This window comes from Columba livia, chromosome Z, assembly GCF_036013475.1.
Source record: "Columba livia isolate bColLiv1 breed racing homer chromosome Z, bColLiv1.pat.W.v2, whole genome shotgun sequence".
NCBI classification, from domain to species: domain Eukaryota; kingdom Metazoa; phylum Chordata; class Aves; order Columbiformes; family Columbidae; genus Columba; species Columba livia.
The window spans coordinates 23334310-23356458 of NC_088642.1; the positions used below are offsets into that span (position 1 = coordinate 23334310).

At 39.0% G+C, this 22149-nt stretch overlaps 1 protein-coding gene across 1 annotated transcript in view; it reads right to left on the bottom strand.

Annotated features, from left to right (window-relative positions):
* Nucleotides 1–22149, bottom strand: part of OXCT1 (3-oxoacid CoA-transferase 1) — an 88784-nt gene that overhangs the window by 54540 nt on the left and 12095 nt on the right. Inside the window, exons 4-7 of the mRNA XM_065047616.1 lie at nt 15839–15974; nt 13553–13702; nt 11734–11840; nt 7120–7180 (exon numbers count right to left, since the gene is read on the bottom strand). Coding sequence (XP_064903688.1) covers nt 7120–7180; nt 11734–11840; nt 13553–13702; nt 15839–15974 — 454 coding nt within the window. The remainder of the gene's footprint in view (nt 1–7119; nt 7181–11733; nt 11841–13552; nt 13703–15838; nt 15975–22149) is intronic.

The following is a 22149-nucleotide window of genomic DNA, read 5'->3' on the forward strand; positions in this document are numbered from 1 at the left end:
CTCCTGGCTGAACAAACCAAGTGACTTTAGCCGCTCCTCATACGGCTTCCTCTCCAAACCCTTCACCAACTTCATAGCCCTCTTCTGGACACTCTCCAGTAGCTTTATATCCTTTTTATCCTGTGTTGCCCAGAACTGCACACAGTGCTCCAGGTGAGGCCGCACCAGTGCAGAGCAGAGCGGGACAATCACCTCCCTCGCTCAGCTGCCAATGCTGTGCTTGGTGCTTCCCAATGGCATTCTCAAACAAAACATTCCCCCACTGCAGATGCCTGGGACAACCTCTCAACAACCATCTCTTGAGTGCACATGGAGTCATCACTGAGCAATTAAGCAACACCAAAAAAGGCTACAGCAACACAACTGCTCAAAGGTTACAGCATTTGCACAGAAGGGCCTAAATTCTGCATTGTCACTCTCCTCAAATCCTGATTTGTGGTTTCCCAGAAACACACCCTAATACAGTCTGTCCCCATCCCAAATCCAGAAGTGCTTCCTGTACCAGGGTTCAGTTTTGAGTTCCATGGCTGGGGAACCCAAGTAAGAAAAAAGATGCTTCTAGATTATTTTTCAAATTTAAAACAGTACTTTCAGGCTTTTTACAGTAAACTGTCACTGTGTAAAAACCTTGAAGAATTCCTCAGAACAGAGATATGGATCTGAGTAAAGTTTTGCTATTGTTAAAGCACTTGGAGGAATGGATACCAAAAAAAAAAGGTTCATTTTCCAGTTTCCTCAATAAAATACAATGCCATGATTTAGCACAGATAAAAGGATACAAATAGCTTATTCCAGTCTGCTTCTGTCCCTTAGTGCAGCACAGTTCATTGTACCTGAGATAATGGTGCTCACTGACATGGCTGTGTTGTTACTAGGCAACCAGAGATAAAATGCAGGGTTTAATGATTTTTATTTAATGCATTTTTATGAGAAAGTACACTCTTTTTTCCTCCCTTGATATTATTTGAGGTGGAAATGCTGTTTACACGGGGTGATATATTTAGCCATCCTCAGCAATCCGAACAAGAAAATTATTCAAACTGGATATTCAAACAGCCAGTCAATAAATATTTCTGAACATATTGACTATTACCACTATCAAACACTCAGATTGTCACAGTGGCTGAGTTCTCAAACTGCTTTGCCAGGGACAAGTATTCAGTAGGTCTCACAGCAGAGAGTAACAAGGGCAAGAAAATAGACATGAGCTTAGGGACATTTGGGGCTGTTATGGATGTTTATGTGCTCCCCCAAGGCAGAGAGTAAGAGTCCAAACCTGTGTCACCCTTCACCTCTCCTGTGGTGTCATGACACCCACATTTGACAAGGTCACAACATGTTTTTTTCCTGTGGCTTTGCATTGCCCCAGCCCTCTCCAAAAAAGAGGTGTCATCACCAAAACCCATCACTCCCAGTGGGGTTCTGGTCACAAGAGATTCTACAGGGAAATGCACATCTCAGGAAACATCTAATACCAGAGCCCTTGCCCTGGCAGTCTAGGCACACATCCAGGAGGCCTTCCTGTAACTCTGAGCTTCTATACCTTTCATTTCCCATCACACATTTCAATGGGGGCCTGATAGCAGTGCCACTTGCTGAATTCAGCAGACATGTCCTTCTTTCAACACAGACTGTTGGAGAAGTCACCACATATATACAACCACACAAGCCATCAAGTTTCTTCATATGCCAAGCCTTTCCTCTGTACCTTTACAAGGGCTGATGGCTTGTATATAACTTGTGACTGCTGAGCTCCTTTTAGATCAGCCCATTTCCCAGCTCTCCCATCTTTGCAATAGGAGCAGGAAAGTGTTTATAGATCTGAAAATCAACTGAAAGCCTCCAGCTAAGTGTGTGCACGCATGAGGGCACAGCTCCCAACAAGGCTACAGCTCTAACTGCGTATTAACTCCTGCAAGTTCTGCAAGATGAAGTGAGAATCAGATGAACAGAGAGCTTTTTTAAAATGCAGTGTTGTAGAAGAAGTAAAAAACGAATAAATTCCTGCATCATTTTGCTTTCACATAGAGATAAAGCCAAACTAATTTATGCTGCCAATACTGGATTATTTAACATTTTTCTCTGCAAAGGTTACCATCCAAAAAAACAGGAATCATGCAATTCATTTGAAAACTTCCTCTTGACCCTTGCTACTGGTCATTTTTAATTTAAAGTAGAAATTCCACTGGACACAGCACAGCTGGATCTTTATAGACAGTTATCCATGCCTCAGCATACATCCTTACTATCATGAATTAAGGAAAGAAGCCAGAGAGCTGTGGTCAATGGGGCAGAGTCCAGTTGGAGGCCTGTAACTAGAGGAGAGCCTCAAGGGTTGGTACTAGGGCCAATACTATTCAACATATTCATGAACAACTTAGATGAGAGAATAGAGTGCACTGTCAGCAAGTTTGATGATGACACCAAGCTGGGAGTAGTGTCTGACACGCCAGAAGGCTGTGCTGCCATCCAGAGAGACCTGGACAGGCAGGAGAGTTAGGTGGGGAAAAATTTAATGAACTTTAACAACAGAAAGCGCAGAGTCTTGCATCTGGGGAGGAACAACCGCAAGTTGGGAAATGACCTGTTAGAGAGCAGCATAGGGGAAAGGGACCTGGGGGTCCTGGTGGACAGCAGGATGACCATGAGCCAGCACTGTGCTCTTGTGGCCAAGAGGGCCAATGGCATTCTGGGGTGTATTAGGAAGAGGGTCGTTAGTAGGTCGTGAGAGGTTCTCCTTCCCCTCTACTCCACCCTGGTGAGACCACACCTGGAATATTGTGTCCAGTTCTGGGCCCCTCAGTTCCAGAAGGACAGGGAACTGCTGGAGGGAGTCCAGCGTAGGGCAACAAAGATGATTAAGGGAGTGGAACATCTCCCATATGAGGAAAGGCTGAGGGAGCTGGGTCTCTTTAGCTTGGAAAAGAGGAGACCAAGGGGTGACCTCATTAACGTTTATAAATATATAAAGGGTGAGTGTCAGGAGGATGGAGCCAGGCTCTTCTCAGTGACAACCAACAGTAGGACAAGGGGGAATGGGTTCAACCTGGAACACAGGAGGTTCCACTTAAATTTGAGAAGAAACTTCTTCACAGTGAGGGTAACAGAGCATTGGAACAGGCTTCCCAAGGGGTTGTGGAGTTTTCTTCTCTGGAGACATTCAAAACCCACCCGGACACATACCTGTGTAACCTCATCTAAATGTTCCTGCTCCGGCGGGGGGACTGGACTGGATGATATTTTGAGGTCCCTTCCAATCCCAAACATTCTGTGATTCTGTGAATGTTACGAGGTTCCACCTCCCATCACTTATATAAACAAGAAAAATGCATCTAACAGTCCAAAATATTTCTTCAGGTCAGTAAACAGTTCTCCCATTTCATTAGAAGTTTACAATCACTGTATTTTTGATCCCCAAAACAGTACTGAGCACCTACATCCGACCATTTGCCTAGTTAAAATAAACAAAGCTGATGGTCAGACTCTAATTTGAAATTTGTTCTAGGGGAATTTTAAAAATCGTTAACTCTCCACTGTGTGCCACAGATATAACTGGTAACAGTACAACCTTGACTTCATCCTCCTTCAGAAGCCTCTCTATGTACAGCCAGCCTGGCTTCTCACAACACTGCAGAGGTTTTAAGCAAGCAATAGCTATCAGTTTGTGGATTTATGAGGTGTTTTGGGTTTTTCTCTTCACTCTTTTCTTCCACATCCACAAATATTGGCAAGTTCTCCCACCTCTGAGTTGTTACAAATAGTATCTGTCCATATTTCACTAATAGAGGTGTAAAACGCTACACTGACTTAAATTAGAGAACAGCAGCTTTAATACATTAAAGAAGAAAGTGTCTTTTCCTGTGTATGCATGTCACATTTCACAGCTCCTCAGGTTAACTTAGAAGGACAGGTTGACAAATGTAACTGATTCCCAGTGCACTTCCCACTTTCAACAAGTTCACAGATACCTTGAGATTGGATTTTCGGTAGTTTATACTCCCCTTGGCACAGATCTTAGTATGTCAAGTGCCATTCCATATTTGTATCAATGATCAGAAACAAAAATATACGTGAATTAAGACTGTTGAAATAATAAATTCTAAGAAGGAAGTGGCAGTACCAGACACAACAGGTAAAGAGGGTCCATTCAAACATACCTGCGTTTTGTTATGAAAAATGTTATCTGCAATCAAGAAATACTTGCCATGCTTACAAAATGCATGTTGGAAAATATAAATTACACTTTTCCTGAATTACACTAGAAACAGATCAACAAGGTGTTAAGCAACTGAAGCTGTGGTACCCTCTGTATAATGATCAACTGACTACAGGTATGCAAACAAGGAAGCAGCAGGATCAAAGAGTATCTCTGCCTTACAGGTGACATTAGTGGTGGCAGTGTCACAATGCTGAAGACACTGCAGTTGGTCACATTTGTATAGTTTCAGAAAAAAACAGAGCAAGAAGGAGATGGACATAAAAAACGTAGGAGAGCTGAAGAAAATGTTTTACAGTTAGAATCATTAAGACCTCGATCTGTTCCTCATATCAACAGCACTGAGAAGTCACTCAGTGGCATGGAAACATCAGCTTCAGAAAGGATTTTAATCTAGCAGAAGAGAGTAAAAGCACCGGTTGGAACCCAATGCCAAACTAATTACAGTAAAAAGACATATTTATACCAGTGAGGGTGGTTAACCACTGGAACAAGGACAAATAAAATGATGGGTTTTCCATTTCTTGTTTTGTTCACATCAAAGAAGGATCACTTTCTGATTAAATCTATCTTCCAAAATTCAAGTTATACTCCGATAAAATGTACTTACTGAGCTTAACAGTGACATAAGTGAACAGTCTAGTACCCATCCTTCTAAAGTTTAACAAATGAAGTTCTGTTCCTGAGAAAGAAATTGATTCTAAAGGATTGGATAAAACTAGATATATACAAATACACGGAAAAGGGAAATAAATAACCCATCAGAGTAGTTATGAGGAACAACAGCTCTCCTTTTCTGCGTATTTATAGGCTTCATTTTAATGGAAAAATTTCAGCAACTCAAAAATCAGAAACACAGAGGGATGTGCCTCTAATTTTTGCTAGTTACCTGTATCAGCTTGGTGCTTTGTGTTAGACAAGCAGATGCTGGCAGCCTACGTCTGATTGTATAACAGGTACAAAGCTCCACATTCAAAATCAGGGTGGGAGCACAAAACTGAGAACTACAATCCTGCAAATCTCCATTAATCACTGCATGACTCTGAAGACAAGTCTGATCTGCAGCTAGCTAGATGGAAAGGATAGAGGATGGCTTCAAATCTCTACTTCTAAGACTGTCTGCTTAAATTAAGTTAAATGGTCAGTGGGTGAAAACCAGAAATGGAGCTGGGAACAGATACCAGAATTCAGAAATCCCTGCTGCCAAGGGAGCATCTGAATTACTACCCTAAACAAATGTTTTTCTTCTCCCTGTAAGTGGGATTGAGAATTTCACCCTTCAGCCTCGAACAATGTTAACCAAGGAGTCAGGCAAAACTCTTTCCCATTGCCTCAGCTCCCTAATGATTAGCTGCAGGCTGACAATGCTCAGTACTGAGGATGTACTAGATGTCATATTGAGGTATCTCCTTCCAGTTCCCTGGGTTTGAACTGTTAAATCCAATAATAACATTCTGAATTCCACTTTGGAAGAAAGACACCTAAAAGTAGATCTCTGTTTATGCCTCTTCATCCATTAATCTGTCCATAAAAAAAACTAGAATTGTAAAGTATTAGTAATGTGTCATCTTGCAAAAGCTTATAAATTTTTAAATGGTACTGAAAACACAAGACTCAAGGTGGACGCAGTTCACCAAAGATCTACTAAAGACTGTTAAGTGGAATTATAGCAAGAAGGATGTCACATATTAATAACTGCTGCTCACTGACAAGAAAATTCTACCCTATCACATGTGGATAGAAGAGCAGAAAGAGAGAATGAGACGGAATGTAGGTGGAAGGCTTTGATCTACTTAAATTCTCTAAATGCCAGACTGAACAAAGTATAAAGGGCAAGTGACTAGAAGGAAGGGGAATGCTGAAAGATTCTCTATTTCATTTTTAAATGGAAAAATATTTTAAACTTTTCGTGAAAACCAACAGTGAAAATTCACGTACTGTTGCTGCACTGTCACACTAAGTCATGTGATAAAATCTATGGTATTTTTTCCATAGTTCTGTAAAACACAAAGTAATAACTCAAGTTTCCAAATATATTATCCAAGATGTTTATATAATCCATGAATTTTCCAGATTAGATTTTACATTCAAATACAACCCCAAACCAAACAAAAAACAGAACCCTGAAGAAACACAAGAGTCTTCCATTTAGAATTTACTAGAAATAGTCTAGAAGAGTTTCTCTTCATCTTACTGTCAAACGATGTTTAGCTTTTATTAGGCATATAAAAAAACATATCAGACTGTGATGAAAAGCTAATAGAGCAGTCTATCTTTTAGATATTGCTATGCCTTAGCAGTTCTCCAGTCACCAATATCTTTCTAGTGTAGGCAAAGAAGAAAGACAAGAACATAGAAAGAATCTTCTAGATCATCCAGTCCATCCTGTTTCTTTAGGCATAACCAAACGTTTGTATCTCATTCTGGACTGAAATTCACGTAATTCATTACATTTTAGAGACCAGAACTGTGAGAGCTCCATGACTTGCTCAATTTATGTTCTTACACAGTTATCATTATCAGGAAGTTTTGCACACAGTATTATGTGAATCTTCTCAAGCACAGCCTAATACTACCACTTCTTCTTTCATCCACATATTATTTTATTTAACAAATTTGAAGGCTATTGCTGTGTTTCCCTTTCAAAGGCTGATCACAGAAAATACAAAGTCCTGGCCAGGATCAGATACACAGTAATGAGCTGAGGAACCATGGTCAACTAATCACTAAAACAGCATAGTGTTAGGAGCAGGCAACCCAACGAGACAGGTTAGACCACTGTCCCCCAGGTGAAATCTCCTAAGGAGCCAAGGAAAGGAGAACTCCATCCCCAGAACACCATGCAAAACCAAGGGCTTTGTTGGCTACAGGGCTATAGGGCTTAATACATTTCAGTTCCCTACCTCTACCACAGTTGTCTTGGCAGCTTTGCACATAGGTAGGTTGAAATTTCTTGCAGTTTTCCTGCAAAAGAAAATAAAATGAATACATGTTAAAAGCTGTAATAGTACAAGGAAAGACCTTTCACATAAAAACTACTGCAAGTATCTCTGTAATACAAACATCACAAATCTTTTTCCCAAATAGCTAGAGGACTAATAAAAAAATAGGGGGGAAAAAAAAGTGTTATGGAATTGTGTAAGATGCATATGAAATCAAATCACATTTTCTACATTCAAAAATATTTATTACAGCTCTTTTGACTTTTAATCAGCACACTGTTTAATTGAAATTGGGTATGCTACTGATACCTTCATTTATTAGATCCAAGAGCAGCAGCAAGCTGGCTTTTGTACAATGTAACTTCCCATTATTTCACTGCACAAAGAATGAAATTAATCTCCACAGGGGGGCCAGCACAGGGCCTAACTACCTCTCAGGTCCCACATATGCCTTCATAATTCAGACTAGGACTTGGGACAGCATTTTGCACAGTAGCAAATTTAATCCAATTCTCTTGATTAAAAATGCTGTGCCAGTTTTGGCACTCACTGCAAGACTCTGGCATTCATCATACGTATTTCCACACAGTATTACTGCAACAAGGAAAAAGGACCTCTATGGAACAGAAGTAACTTATAACTATGCTGGGATCTGCATCAAGATCCTAATAGGCACAAGGAAAATCAAGTGATCTGTGTCAGCCCCACTCAGTATTTTTCAGAAAGTGAAAAACCGTGTGGCATAATCTTTAAGAAAAAAAAACGTATATTTTAGTGGGGTTCCACTGACAGCTTCTCAGTATTTTTCCCTTTTAAAAAGTAGAATTCTTGAAAATTTTTCATCAAAATGCATGAAACTAGTGTTCAAAACAAGTAAAAAACCTCCTTTCCATCCATTCCCTTTCCACAGAAGCATTTGTTTTCTGACCACCCTTATTTTCCAATGCCTTTTCACCCTCTTGTGCAAAGACCAGAAGTAGTGCCATCGACACGTTGAACTCTGGGGTGCTGCTGCCACCTCGTGGGTGTGAGAGAGGCAGGATATTGAATGGTCAAATCCTGAGACTACCATACTGTTTTAACAGGATTTCTAGAACAGACACCTACACAATCAAACCCAAAGACAACAACAACAAAAAAAAAACACACTTAAAAAAAAAACACACACACAAAAAATCCCCACCTTTAATTTATATTCTTCTCTTAGCATATGAATACTATACTAGCTAGTAGTGATTTAGGGAAAACTATCCAAACGTAGGCAGATTAGAAAGTGAGAAGAAATACAGAGTTACAAAAGCTGCATTAAAACAGCAAAGGAATAGTTACAGGGGGGAGAAGGCAGATGTGGAAACAAAGAATTCAGTATTTCATACTAAGTGACTACTTTTCCGAGCCAAAGACTTTCTCAAGAGCACAACGTCTGGTCTGCCAGTAAAAGAATCTGATATAAAATTATTTTTACATATGGAAAAGAGTTACAAGAAAATATTTCTATGTCAAACTAAGAAGAGATAAGGGGCTTGACTCTGACCCTATTTATAAAAGCTAATACAATTTAGAATGTTCTTGGGTTAGCAAAATAGTTTCAGAATCAGCAGTCTTTTACAAGTTCTAAAGAACACATCATCCAGAAGAAGAAATACAGAAACACTATACTTCTTTTCCAATATGGAAAAATGGTCAGGTTTGGGGGTTATGAAATCCAGAAACTAGCTAGCCAAGTTTGCCTTTTTATTTCAAGATAGCTTTCTGGACATCAATGTCTACAAAGTCCATTGTTCCCATAATGGATTCCTAAGCTGACCCAAAGGCATGACAACAGCTTTTCTCCCAAAAGATAGCAAACTAGTTCAAAGCACACTACAAAGACAACAAACTACATCCACTGCATACCTAATGGTGCAGATATGAAGCGACACCTCAGATATGAGCTAAATTTACGTATTGTAGAACTACTAGAAGCATGAAGACATGATCTGACATGACTGTCTGTGACAGCAGGGGCCCTGACTCAGGTTATCCCTTCAACATCTTTTTTCCTTTGTCAAGAGTGTACTTCCTGCAGCACCAAACCACACCTCCGCTTGTAAAGTGGAAGTATGTCGGGCTTGAACAATTCCAAAGTAGAATGCTACCACATGAAAAGGGAGGAGAACCAAAGGAGGTATTATAGAGTATCCACAAAAGCAGTGGTACTCCCTGCTGTTGTCCCTACTGGCAAAGCTCCAAGGGAGCGTAAGACCTGGAGACACTCTGTTCTGCTATATAGAACTAGCACCAGTATCAGACTAATGAAGTGAAATGCCCATATACACATCCTCTCAGCTACCACAGGAATTAGGTGGGATTATTTCATTATGTTTGACAGGGTCTTGGATTATTTGCCTTGGTAGTGGTGCACTATACCTAAGAATTACTATCTACTGTGCTAGACACAGATCTTGTTACACAAAAGCTGTGGTGCAGAATAGTCCATTCAGCATAAAGACAGCTAGAAGGAAAGTGGCCACAGCATTTTGTGTGCAACAAAAGAGACAGAGGACACACAGTATCACATAGAAAACCTTGTTTAAAAAATTGCTTTCTAAAGGAGCTAATGCCATTTTGGATCCCCAAGAAAACATTATAGCTTCATGTATGAGCATAAACAAAAAAACTCACTCTGGCTTGTGCTCTGAATATGTCTACTTAAAGTATATCCTTTAGATTTAATAAAGCTTCTAACCTGAGCGTGATCATCAGTTTAGCAGATACTTACTCCATCCCTATTGGCCCCACAGACACCAGAGTCATGGGAAATACTATAATTAGTACCACACTGCTGTGAAAGCAGTGGCAGATGTGAGCAAACAGAGCCTATGTCTACGTAAGCATAACTCAACAAAACCAGAAGCCATATAATAAAAAAAAGTATGGAAGGGTCCCACTGGCAGTGGATACATACTCAGTATGTAGCACGATGTCAAAAATACATTTTTCTTTTCATCCTGTAGATCACAGAAATATTGTTATTATATTCTAATCTATTGCAATTTGCTCCTCTGTTGTCTCCTACAGGCTATGAGATGAGCCTGTGTTTCTCTCTTCTACACCATCAGGTAATTTGTGTCTCATCCCAAACCAGAATGGGTCACTGCTTATTGTGAGCAAATTCTGTTAAACTAGCAATACCCTATATGGAATAAAACACTGGATTATGCTGTTTCCATCTTTGATTAGCTACGCTTGAAAGAAAGAGTCAAGACTTTTAGGTCTCCACTCTAGATGGAAGTAGTATCTGGTATCAATTGTATTGTGTGAATGTGTGAGACACATGAAGACTTCTGAAAGGAACAGGAGGGAAAGAGAACAGAATAAAGAGAGACAAGCAGGACAGAAAGGAAGGGCAGGAAGGGAGAATGCAACTAGTCTGTTTCTACGGAGAGTGAAAATGTTTTTCAGAGGTAAGTAAGCATAGATACATATGGGATAAAAGCACAGACAGTAGAGGCTCAAGGTCAAACAAAGATAAACCCAAGGGGGAAGACTGTTTCCAGTATTCCATGTCCCAAAGACTAAGGAAACCAGTTTAGCAGCCATCAAATCCATGTGCATACACACACGAAAGTTGAGTTTTCAATCAGGAAACCATCTTGTCTTGCCAGTGGGCAAGACAGGATGTCAAGATTTAGGTAAACTAAAAAAATATTTCTCAATTTTCAGGTAGTTTAGGATTATTATTATAAGAGATATAAATTAAAATCTATGTTAATACACGTATATATATACCTATATACACCAAGGAAAACATTACTTTATTGGTATAATTTTCTCTGCATATTCTTCAGCTGCTTTTTCAACTCCTGGTTTTAATACATACTAAGACAGAATGCATCATTCAGCATCTTCTTGTAGTAAACTGAAACTGAATACCATAACACTTACCTTTCCATCTGACAGCCATAAAACAAACAAATAAAAACCAGGCATTAAACATAAGCAAACCTCTCCTGCTTCAGTTCAGGACAAACCAAAGCACAAATAAATGACGTTATCACTAGTGCAATGTCCAAACTCTTCCTACAAAAGATGTTTAAATTCATATGATGCCTCTCCCTACACCACTGAGACCAAATCAACTTTAACACACTCTTATGGGGACAGAATCAAGTTTTCCCATCACTTACTCTCTGGGAGACTGACTCAGCTCCCTTTTCTTCTGATGTACGTGAACCTGCACTTCTTGGGTCAGCCTTCAATTGCACAAGGCAAAGCACCCAGATTAACATGAAAATTGAAATGAACAATGTCATTACATTTCTTCACAGTTATAATGACTTTGGTCTGCAATGTCTCTTTTTTAACTAGTAATGTTTTATTTCAGAGCTATGTTTGAATTCTCAAAAGTCATTAGAAAAAGCAATTGTATTTTTGTTTTTATAGCAGTTATAATTTGGCAGTAGGGAAAGGCAATATGAAACAAAGTGAAATCAGTAGAACATTATATTGCCATCACACAGTAGACAGGATTCTCTTTCTCTTTTGTTATCTAAACCATTAAAGAATCTTTTTCTACTGATAAACAAGTCACACCTGAAAATAATGTTTCCTGCACGATCAGCCTTCCATGCCTTCACAAGAGCAAAATCCCCTGTAATCGACTGCTCCAGAATAAAGTGACGGCCAGCAAACTCTCGTACCTACAGAGAAAAGTACACCATTGAGGACACCATTTCTTCAAACACATCTCCCATGTAATATTTATTTTATGGGGTTAATTTACAGACTATTATATTTTGACTTCTTTTTGTACTACATAAAGTTTTATCTGAAAAATTGTAGCTCAACTGTATAATAACAGAGAAGCACAGAAAAACGGTAAACTCCAGTTTTATCGTAATGTCTCTTTTGAGTGAAACAGAACAAGAACCAGATGCATATGTCTGCTGCTCCATCTGCTGGCACATCTACGAGCTAACCAAAACTGAAGTGCTAACGCAGAACTGTTGAAAAAATCATAATCACTGCCCACCACCAGAAATGCCAAATCTAAAATGAAATGGACTTGAGACAAAGCACTCATACCACATAATCTGAAAGGCTGAATTCCATTTGGTTTTCTCTGCATTTATGGTCAATATTTGTAACTATATTGTGCCTGAAGCCAGAATATGTAACTGACAAACAGCTAGTATTTTAATCCTATATAGAAACATAAAACAGTATTTCTCTTAGCAATGTGTAAGGTTAGAATATACACGACTATTACTTCAGAGCTATTTAAAATTTCTGAGAGGGGGAAGAAGTATGACAAAAGTGTATCAGAAGTCAGGTTTCCAGTCCTGTAAAAGGAGGTCTGAACTTTTACAGAATGACACTTGCATTCAAAATGGATTTGGAGAATGCACTTGATCAAATCATGCTAGTCTTATTATTATTATTAGCTCTCCAAAATACTGAGGAGAGACTCTTCTGCCAATGTTAAAAGTAGAAGAATAATATTATCAAAACAATAAACTATTTAATAGACAAAAGACTCCTTCAAATGGTAAAACATAATGACATATATGGTAAAAAAAATTAAGGGGAAAAAAAGACTAAATCAATTATTAGATACTGAAAATAGTCATGCACAAAATACACTAAAACCATGGGGGCTGGAAATCACCTTTACCTGAGAGGTATTCTTGAGGTAAAATTTAATGTCATTTGCAGCCTAATTGGAACAGACAGCATTAGCCCCATCCATTTTTTCAAGTACAGTTATGGCACTGAGAAATCTCTTCACGAATTCTAAGTTCAATTGCAATACAGAGCCCTTGTTTCTCACTTGGAAGTCAGACTCTTTATTTCTTTGCAGTTTCAAATACTCAGACTAAATTGCACTTCAGCTGTTAGCAAATGCGTTTCCTGGAAGTTTGTGTCAACTGAGCTCTTCCCTGCTTAACAGGAAAGTGTCCCATCTCCTTTGATGCTATACCTTCCTGAAGAGCTGCAGGGCTGCTCACTTCACACCACTGTACTTATGGAGCACCTGGCCCATTAATAGGAGGTTGTTCTCAACCCTTACCATACACCACAGTGGCCCGCTACAAGATTTTGTTTGAATACACAGCAAGCCAGGTAAGAGAACTCCCAAGTGAAGAGTAACTCAGCAAGGCAGATTTTCACTTGGACCAGTTCTTGATGCTAAGTTACCCTAAGGCTGCAAAATTTTTTGAACACATCACAGAAGACAGATGGAAGCAGTAGGAGGAAAACTGATGTGTCTGATACCAGAGACATCCTGTTAATCCAATATACAAAGGTTAAACTTGTCCAGGAGATGCTTAAACTATTGTTTATCTTGCAAATATGTACTAAATTCAGTTTTCAAAGCAGAAAGCTTCTTAATAACAAATTGATGTCTTACCTCTCTCGGTTGGCTGGCAATGGCAATGGTGCCATCTTTGTTGTACTTAATAGGAGCACCTCCTTCCTGCACCAGTGTCCCATAGCCGGTACTGGTGTAAAATGCTGGGATTCCTGCTCCTCCAGCTCTAATACGTTCAGCGAGTGTACCCTATGGGAAAACATTTAAGAACTAGTCATTTGAGAACAACAACTTTGATTAAAAGCTTGCATGAATTCATTTTTACATCCTGTCATTTGGAGCTTTTCCTTCTGAATTCAGTAGACCATCACATCTATTTCTTCCTCCCATTTTAACTCTCCTTTGTGGGATTGGTACTGGATGTGGCAGGAAATGCTTCACACACCTCCATAAATTGCTCAAGAGCTCACCATCACACAACACTCTGCCAGCTCCCAAGCCCCAGCATGTCGCTGTGCCTCCTTCTCCTTCAGCTTGTTTCCCAATCCATTACTCTGAAAATAGTACAGAGTTCTTCTCTTTCCCACCTAGCTACCTATGCTAGAAGGTTTTTCTTTTGTACAAGTCCTAGGTATTTATGTTTCATATGCCAACATCTTAGGAAAAACCTCATACCTCACTCCAAGTTGAAATAGCCAGGCATAGCAGATTGAGAAAGGAATGAGTCCAGTGATCTGCGTTAGCTGTGCAGATACCAGGAAGCTGACAGAACAACATTTCTACTCTGTTTGGCCACCCCATCTGCACTCTGCTCTGTGTCCAGCTGTATCACGGATATTAACAGCTCAAGTCCTCATCAGTCTTCATTACACCCTTATAGCCAAAGACATCTCTGCCTGCTTTTCCTGAGTGTTCTTTCCCAAATGTTTTTGATATTTTTCTGGATTCAAAGCAAGACAAGACAGTCAAGGTCAATTATCTAGCTTGACAGCAGGTTGCATTTTCCCCGGTTATCCTACACAATGACTTCTGGTAGGTTTACAAAATGTTGGCAAGAGACGGATGTGAACCATGCAATGATACAAAGTCCCATGTTCAAAGCAGCCTTAGTATTTAAAGATCTCACCATCATCTCTCACAACTGTGTAACAAGGACACAACAGTGCCCCATTTTGCATAAAGTCACACCAAACTCAAAGAGCATTTTCAAAAGGCTATTTTATCTTGACACAAATATTTCAAATCCCCGCATCTCCTAGCAAGTCATTAATTCACGTTACTGTTTACCACTGCACACTGTAGACCCAGTATTTTCATGCTGGATCTACACAGCTTGCCTGTGCAGTCCACAAAGCCAATCACAAGTTTAAGGAGTTCAAGGTCTCCTAGATGAATGCATTGAACATTAAGTAGGGAGAAAGAGCAAACAATTTTTGAGATTTGCAACTTTCAAAACATAAGAAGTGACGAGTGCCTGGTTATTTCTATGTCAGCTGACTGGGTATAAAAGGAGCTTTTCCACCCACCTCAGTAATTCTAAGAGACATTACCAAGAGATGGAGCCCAAGACTCTTATCTCCACAAAAACTTAAGACTGTTGCTTTTCCTTAATAGCTGCCCAAAGCCCAAAGGTTGTGTCACCCTTGGAAATGCCACACACTAACATGCTGTAGGCTTTAAAATTAGAGTACTAATTTCACAAAAATAGATCTCAATAGAATGTGACTGATACTCATGAATTTAGAGTCTCATTGCATTCAGGCTATTTAGGTAGCTTGACCGTGCTAAACTAATTAAAACTATGGTGCTATAAAGTAAAGTTTTAAATATTGACTCATAATACAACGCAGATACTAATTTAGTTACGATTCAATGAACAAGCCCAAAACAGTTGTTTCACAATGAAACAAAATCTCCTATTTGACTGCCACCCAGTAGATGGCAGACACCACACACGCAACATCCCCAAAAGCACAACACGAGCTGCAGCCAGGGAACTTGGCAACTCCCTGACTTCTTTCCCCTTATATGGGCCACAGTAACAAGCACACTTTGTGTGTTTTTCTACAATCTGGGAGGAACTACCAAAAACCAAATATTGTACAATAAAATATACATATGTATGTATGTACATATACATATGCTTGAAATGAACATAACAAGTCATTAAAGGAATTCACACAATACAAGCAGACAGCCTTTAGCAGACCAGTGGCACCTACAGCCCAGGATCCTAAGATGGCAAGTGTCATCTGTCTTTACTGCACGTCTGCACACAGGCAATACATTTGGATCGCAAAATAATTTTACAAGAGCACTTAAGTATCATTCCACTCAGTATTTTAGATAAAAATAAATGACTAGTCTCCTAGAGACATTCCTTACCTGAGGTATAAGCTCAACTTCAAGCTCACCAGATAAAAACTGGCGTTCAAATTCAGCATTCTCTCCAACATACGATGACACCATGCGTTTTATCTGCTTAGTATGAAGCAGAAGACCAAGTCCAAAATTGTCAACACTGTGTAGAAAGACCCAGACAATATTCATCATTTATAACAGAGTTTTTGTTGTATTCAAAGCACTTGACAAACATGAATGACCTAAAACGACAAAACAAAGTTATCTCCCCCCACTTCAGACATAAGGAATTGGAGATAAAAATAAAATTCCAGCTTTTAGGGGGAAGCATTAAAGTTACAATTAACATTTAAGACTCCAGTGCTCCAATCTCATCTCTTCCAAGGTACTGAATATAACCAAAACTTCTTTTTAAATACGTTCCACATGTAATAGCTATTTTATATATATCTATATATAGATATATATAGATATATATAAACTTTGAAAGTGGTGTTGTTTTACACATGTGATCCTTTAAAAAGCATTACTAATTTCTACAAAGTCACACGTCACAGCTTGGCTTTGAGTGAACAAAAACTTATTTTTTTGTTTAAACTCTCACTCCCCAGGAAAAAGACAAATGATTGTTTAGCAGCTCAAGGAGAAGGGCACATTCACATTTATAGTGCTAGTTTGTACATAAGGTGAGAAAATAGTTGTATTTAAACCCTATTGCAGTAAATAATGCAATTTCTTATTGAGAAATTGCCTACTCCAGCAAAAGACATTACACTGCAGTTGGCATTTTCTTGTGTGTGTAATAATATTGGCTTAAACTGAATGCCAAAGATAACATACAGCATTTTTCTTGTGTCAGTGCTTCTAAATTCTGATATCGTGAAGATATTACTCTCTATTAGTTTTTAGCATTTTTGCGATGTTTGTCACCCTGCATTGTGCACTGATGGGGCAAGAACCTATTTCAAGAGTCCCTGTGACAAACAGGCTCTGAAAAAAATGCTATTTCAATGAACATAATTAATAACATAATAATAAAAAATAAACATAACAATAAGTTAAAATATAAAAATGGAAATAAACAGACATGATATAACAAAGACATGTTTCTTTCATATTTCCAACACATTATGCAAGATGTTGGCAGAACGGTACACATGCACAAAGCTCCTCTACATTTATGTTGGTCTCTGCAACGCATTAGTGGAGAACTCAGACCTTCCACTCCCACTATGGGAAAGATGCCACGATCCAGAAGCACCTCACAAAAAGTGATGTATATCTGCACTAGTTGTCTCAATTCAGTACGACTTGATTATCCACACGATGGCTCGAGATTTCGGGATAATATTGAAAAATATTAAAAGAATGCTTTAAGAAACCCAACCTAGTACCCAGTAACTAACATGCACATGTGCTTACAATATATGCAACCTATTGAAAACGCCACTCCTGACAAAGAGCTCCAAAAATGTTGTCTGTATTTTCTAATTCTATTAACTGCTTTAATGAAATATATCCCTTTCATACACAAATCTTACCCTTCTGGTATTCTTGCACCACCATGTCTACAATACTGCTTTCTTCTCTAGGTACTGTTAGAAACTGTCTTTCCACTAATGATGAGATAGAGAAAGTAATGCAATAGACAGCTTTCCTTCTATTCTCATTGCTTATGCCTTACCCAAATTATGGGTAAGTATATTCCCTAACCCTGGCTTTATAAGCTGTGGTGATGTGGAAAACAAAGAATGTAAAGGAGACGTGTAATTACTGCAATACAAATCTACATTCCTCATACAAAAAATAGTATCTTATCAAAAAAGGTGAAAAAAACAAAAAATCAAGGTACATTTCTGAGTAAGACAAGAGGCCCACTTAATGTATTTTAATACTCCACCACTTCAGGATCCACATCGGACATCCCAGATGCAACCTCCTGGCATCCTTTCCAAAGGCCAGATTCAAAAAGTTTACTATTATACAGTATTCATTTTCAAATATAAAAGTGGTATTGATGAACCCACTTTCACAGCAGCAGCGCTACCCTCTTGCTCACCAGTGCTGACGTCCCACAGCATGTGCTGCAGAGCTGCATGTGAAGGGAGCAGAACCGACACCAGATCTTCGCCTCCAACCACAACAGCCGCAATGGCTGCAAGGACAGACATGCAGTCAGAAAGACTTTTTAACTGCATGCATAATGAGGACCATTTTAAGGCTAGGACTATTTCAAGAAGATAGCCCATTTCTATGCATAATCAGGCATTTTGGAAACTACATGAGGGAAAGCGAAACAAGCTTCACTCTTCTGGTTCTCTGAATTTATTTTATGTTCTCTAGATGTAAAGAACTTGGCTTATTGCAAAAGCTGGCTCCACTCTCCAACTCTGACCTATTAAAAAAAAATAAAAATCTAATTCTGATGCAACGCTAAAAGTGTTACAGTACCAAAGCCTTGCAAATAAAATGTGTACTACCAGGAAGCAACCCAGATTTCTAACTCCCCACAGGAAAAAATCCAGTAGTTTGAAACTAAAAGAGCTGCGAATAGAGTAGAAGGAGGAGTCTCGTGGGCAATGAAATGGATTTAAAAAAAAAGAAAAGAATAAAAACAGAAATTCCAGAATTTCCTGTATAGGAAATTCACTCTAAGAAAGACAATCCCTCTCACAAGAACACCATCAAGCCCTGACCTCTCATTATAAAAGGTAGTAAGGAAACATAACAGACCAACCCACATCTGATGATAATTTAAGGGGTTTGTATAACTAGAGTACCGTGTAGCAAAAGTACAGAAGTTAAACAAAACTGCGCAGCACTTCATAGTGCAAGAACAGGCAGGGGCAGCTTGGAACTGGTTACAAACCAGAGTTTGCTATTTGTGTGTATCAATCAGGTGGTTAATGCTGCTCCTACCATTGCAAAACTTGCAAGCTATCAAACAGAAACAGGCAGACACGAGATTTCTGCATGCAGACATCTGAGTGTGCCTTCACATGCGACAGTGATGGCAACTGAGAGTCAACAGCAGATTTGTAATGGTTAAAGAAATTTCTGCCTCATTTCACTAAGATCTATAATCCTTCCTCCAACAGTCTCAGAGGGAGCTACTGGAGTTCATTTTCCTTGCAGCATTTTGCATTTCATCCTGCAGGATCCCATACAAATACACTTGGTTACCTCATCTACTACAGGCAGGTATCTTCTCTCAAGCAAAACTTTGTAGTTACAAAGTTCCCTACATAAATTAGAAAGTTGCACAAATGTTGTTCTCTGTCACACTTATCCCAAGTTGTTCTTCTTGAACTTTCTGCTCACCTCAAAGGTATCCATTTTATTCAGAAATAAAATTGCAATAAGGATCAGTCACTGAGTACACACATCGTTCAACCTTATTCCCCTAGCACAATGAGAAATTTCACCTTCAGAAAGTCATGTACCAAGAGGCTCTGCCTGATAACACAAAATTACTTCAATTCCCAGCTGCATTTCATCTTCAGAGAAGCATCACAAAATCCAATTGCTGTTACTCATATGCTTATTTTAGATGTAAATTTCTTAAAAGAAATATAGCGCTATCCATCCTTTTTAAGGATGCAATCTGCATTCAGTTTTCCAGCTAAAATAACGTTTTTGCTTTCCATGTATATCAGTTTTCCTTTCATTTCTCTCCCAAAACTCATTTTGAGCAATTCAGCCTATTTCCTATGTTTTTTTCATATACTTGAATGTCCTACGAAAACAACATTTCACATAGCAGTGAAAATATTGTGTCCCTACCGTTTGCTCTTTACTTGATATCACTATCCCAGAATAAAAATAAAAAACAATTTCTCATTTAGGGAAATTTCTTTCAATATAACATTTTTTATGGTGACTGTTAGTTACTTGTTCTGCCTTTCCATATTTTGCTGCTTTCTTTGTTGTTTTGGTCACAAAAGTTTCTTTGAACTTTTCAGCCTAATTTATGCTGAAAATATTACCTTTAAAATACCTGCCTTGCAGGCAATGCCTTTCCTATCAAACAGTAACCATTCAAAGAAAAAAAGATCCTTTACTATGGAAAAAATACATCCTCTATGTCTATTTTAAAAGCTATATTCCATCCTTGAAAAGTTTGACTAAGGTGAGTGCAATAAAAATGTGTTGCCCCAGATAGGAAGGAAAAAGGCGCGGTGGAAGTTGATACAGCTGTTACACGTGCTGTTGGAAAAGGGAAAATACACATAAGTGCTAGACAGAAAATGTGTTCCTTTGCCCTCAAAATTAAGATCTCTAGACACTTCCCCATTCTTTATTAGGATCAAATATGAATCAACAGAACACATGAAATACATATCGGAAAAGAGATCTAACCTAGTACTCAAGAACATATATTACTTGGAATCCCACCAAGACCACAAGTCACTGGCTACAAAAGATAAACATATTTGAGTTTTGGAGAATTAAACATGTTGGACAAAGAGGAGTCAACATGATACCGGAGTCAACATGATACCCTACCTGACCTTTATCTTCTCATAATTTGGGGATTGGAATGATGGAAGGGTAACTCTATAACCCCCAAAGACCATGGATTGAGAAAAAAAAAGGATACAGTAGGAAACCTGGGGCAAGGCTCCACCTCAGGCAGAAACTAGCATTTCCTGCAACTTATCATTGCTGCGAAAAAGCCTATTTATGGTTGGTCCTACTCCTGGAGAACATTTTATGTAAAAACAGTATTCTGCTTCTGGAGATGCATGTGCAGTCTCTCTAGGCATTTGGCAGGTCTGAGTGTTGCACTACTATGCATGAAACTTGATAAGAAATGGATCTGTTCCAGAGCTAGAAATTTTCATTTGTAGCCATTGTGCAGAAAACGAGTAGATGCCTACTAGATAGTGTTTGCCAGACAACACCGAACAAAAGTACAAGCACACCAAGGGTAAAATAAGTGTGGACAATCACCCATAAAACAGATCTTGATGACTCATCTTTCCCAGTCTCCTAGCTGGCTCTTAACAGTGAGACTACATTCCACAATAATCCCCCATGTGTTACACTGGAAGATTACTAAGGAGTCAGCTCAGAGGAAAATCTTTCCCCTCCTTTTCTGTCCTTCACTTCCATTAGGGTACATAGAATGATGGCAAGATGAGGAATGGGAGTCAATTAGCAGAGAGAAGAAAACAGATTTGATTAATAGGAAGGTAAATTAGACAGAGGCATAATGTTTATTTGACCTATTGATTCTTGAGACACTGCCTTCAGCCACCTTTTTTCTTTGCTTTTTCCTATGATATTTTCCCATCTGTCCTACTGGAAACTGCTTGATGGAAAGCAGAAAAGAGAGGCAGAAGCTCTCTGAGGGAAGGTGACTGAGAAAAGAGGAGGAAGACAGAAGTATGACTGCTGTCATACACTCAGGCAGTCCTGCTTGGGAGAAGGAAGAGGCAGGACAAAAAACAGGGCAGAAACCACAGAAACAGTCTCACCACTTTTTCAGCCCATGGCAAAGGACAAAAGAAACAGTGCACTGAATCTGTCACCAGCTCAGCAGCCTGGGACAACTACCACTTTAGAGGGGAGAAAGAAGAAAGAAAACAACGGAGCCCACAGTTGCTGGGAATCATGTAGCCCTGCCTGCTAGTTAGTGTGACCAAGCCTTAAACTCCCTCTACTCCTTGTCTGCAGTGCTTGCACTGCATTCTTCTTCCTCCACTACAAAAGCCTTCTCAGGGGAACTCTGTCCTCTCTGCTCTGGTAACTTCATCTTGGCTCCTTCCCCCCAGCAAAATGGCAATTTTCTTCTTCCACCATCCTCCCCCAAAAACAATGCTCCACTCCGGTAAGAATGACAGGTGCAGGCATATAGGCCAAGTCCAAAGGAAAATAATTTTGAAGAGGACATGTACTGTACATTGTATGGTTACATCAGCAGCAAGGTCTCCTCTTTCCACATTCCTTTCTGCTATGGAATGGCATACTGTGGTTTTTTACAACAAATAAAATAACTCTAGTTAGAACTTTTAAAATTTACCCTATTTTTCCTTCACAGTGAAGTTACAGGGTATAGACATAATCTGGTAAATATTTGGATTTCTTTATGAATGCATCATACTCCAAAAGTCTCCTGGCTGAAAACTAGGTTTAACTTTCAGTCACTTTTTTAAAACCAAGCTGACACAGTTCATCGACCATGCTGAGTTCTGTATCTATTTTGTCTTCATTTGTAATCACAACCAGAAAGTCATCTGCACAGCTGACTTCTCAATAGTTTCATGTAGTGCAGAGTTCAGTACAATTCATCCTGCTAAAATACTAAATAATGTCCACAAAGAAATTAGAAA